Source organism: Solanum stenotomum, chromosome 1 (genome assembly GCF_019186545.1).
Source record: "Solanum stenotomum isolate F172 chromosome 1, ASM1918654v1, whole genome shotgun sequence".
In the NCBI taxonomy this organism is placed as follows: Eukaryota; Viridiplantae; Streptophyta; class Magnoliopsida; order Solanales; family Solanaceae; genus Solanum; species Solanum stenotomum.
The window spans coordinates 22,044,710-22,046,533 of record NC_064282.1 but is presented as its reverse complement, the minus strand read 5'-3'; the positions used below and the strand labels follow the sequence as shown (position 1 = coordinate 22,046,533).

General features: G+C 35.8%; 1 protein-coding gene across 1 annotated transcript; it reads right to left on the bottom strand.

Moving 5' to 3' along the window:
- Positions 1-687: 687 nt before the first annotated feature.
- LOC125853524 (ferredoxin-thioredoxin reductase, variable chain-like) lies at positions 688-1,518 on the bottom strand. Its single transcript, XM_049533238.1, has one exon. The coding sequence runs from the start codon at positions 1,300-1,302 to the stop codon at positions 787-789; it is 516 nt and encodes a 171-aa protein (XP_049389195.1). The 5' UTR covers positions 1,303-1,518; the 3' UTR covers positions 688-786.
- Positions 1,519-1,824: the final 306 nt, after the last annotated feature.

The following is a 1,824-nucleotide window of genomic DNA, read 5'->3' as shown; positions in this document are numbered from 1 at the left end:
ACAAACCATAGATAGCAAAAATACGTGGAAATGCAGCATTTTAATCTGCTATGGAAGCTCATTAACAGTTGATGTTTTCCTCTTTTTGCATTATTACTTTACTAGTTAGTCTTTTAAAATAAAACCATGGCTAGTAAATCAAGCTACCCACATGGGAGAAAACCAACATTTACACCAACAAGTTTGGAACTCTCACCAATTTCAAGTCTTCCTACTCTTCTTGCTTAACTCACCATTTCCTATAAAGACTATGAGTGTAAGTTTCTCTATTTTGAAGAATACATGCCCAACCATAACCAAGCTAAAGAATAAATCTCGAGATTCAACGACAGTTGAAGAAAAGTTAATTCACATTTATTTCTGGTTGTTACAACAGTAGAGTAGCTACAGATGAAAAAAGATAAAGGACTCAACAGAAACATCCAAGCAAGAGTAGACAGTTAAAACCTTCTATGCAAAACAACTAATGGTTGGCTTTATCTCCTGCTCTTGCTTACAAATTGTTATTTAGACTACCACACATTATGATGTATCATCATCTTTAGCTCTTTGAATTTTTACGTATTAATTTAGACGTTTATCACCATTGTCTGAGATTCAATATCAGTAACATCAAATCAATGGAAACACAAAGAGATGAACTAAAGTAAGCATTTTTTTATTTCAAAAATGAAATCTACAAAATGATACACAAAACAATACTTGTACACATGATTATTTTCATATATTCAGAAGTACACAGAGTTCATTAAAAAGCAATTAAATTGTGATCAAAACTGAAATGGATCAATCAAGAAACTCAAACTCATCTTCCTTAAGGTGGGCAGAGAACTTAACCGGAGTACTTCGTCCTTCCAAATCGTCTACCACGAACTCCACCTTGTAAGGCAAATTAGCTGATATTTGTTTCCCTTTATGAACAGCCACATACTGTTTCACCGTCCCAATTCTCCCATCCAAATCCAACTCCGGAACCTTCGGAACATGATACACTTTCAACGGAACCGTAACCCTAACCTTAGACCCAACTTTCCCCATTGCCGCAGCATCTTTTTCATCAACTCCCTCATCTACACTCAACGAAGATGTAGAAGAAACAGTGGAGGGGTTATCGACAGTAACAGACTTAGAAATGAAATACCCATTTGGCTTTTGTGGGTTTCTTGATTTATGAATCTTGATTTGGGTAAAAGGGTTAGGGTTTAAGATGTTCTTGTGAGATGGGATGATGAGGGATTGGTTCTTGGAATTGGGTATGTTGAGAACTGATGATGAGAAGAAAGCTGAAGTAGAAGCAGTCATGGTGATTCTGGTAATACAAGATTTCTGGGAAGATCTTCTCTTTTTTGCTTTTTTCTTTTGATGGGGTTTTTGTGGGAAGAGAAATCTTGAGATTTTTTGTGGTGGTGGGAATTTATAGGTTTATCCAAATGGCTGATTCTTGATTGAACATTGATATCTGGAAATTACATGGCTCTGCTTGAGGATTAGTAATTTTAAAGAAATTGATAAATCCAACCACTCTTTACTATGGCTTTTGATGTGATTGATGCTGTGTCTTGTTCTATATCTTAAATATCATGGTATTTTTCATAAATGAATGATTGTGACTATTTCTCACACCTTTTTCTCTCTCGCTTTCACTCCACTCTTGTTCGTGTGGCGTCCCTTCCGAGTTCATTTCATGTCTCCTTCAATTACTCTAGTCGCGGTATCTCTTTTTTTCCCTTCATCTTCGAGCAAGTAAGTAAATTGTGGTTTTTTGTAGTGTTGAATCTAATTTGAAGCTCTTTTGAACAAGCGAGAAACAAGTGAGCACAAGCT

Coding starts and splice junctions, on each gene's coding strand:
- LOC125853524 (XM_049533238.1), bottom strand. CDS start 1,302: ATGACTGCTTCTACTTCAGCTTTCTTCTCATCATCAGTTCTCAACATA.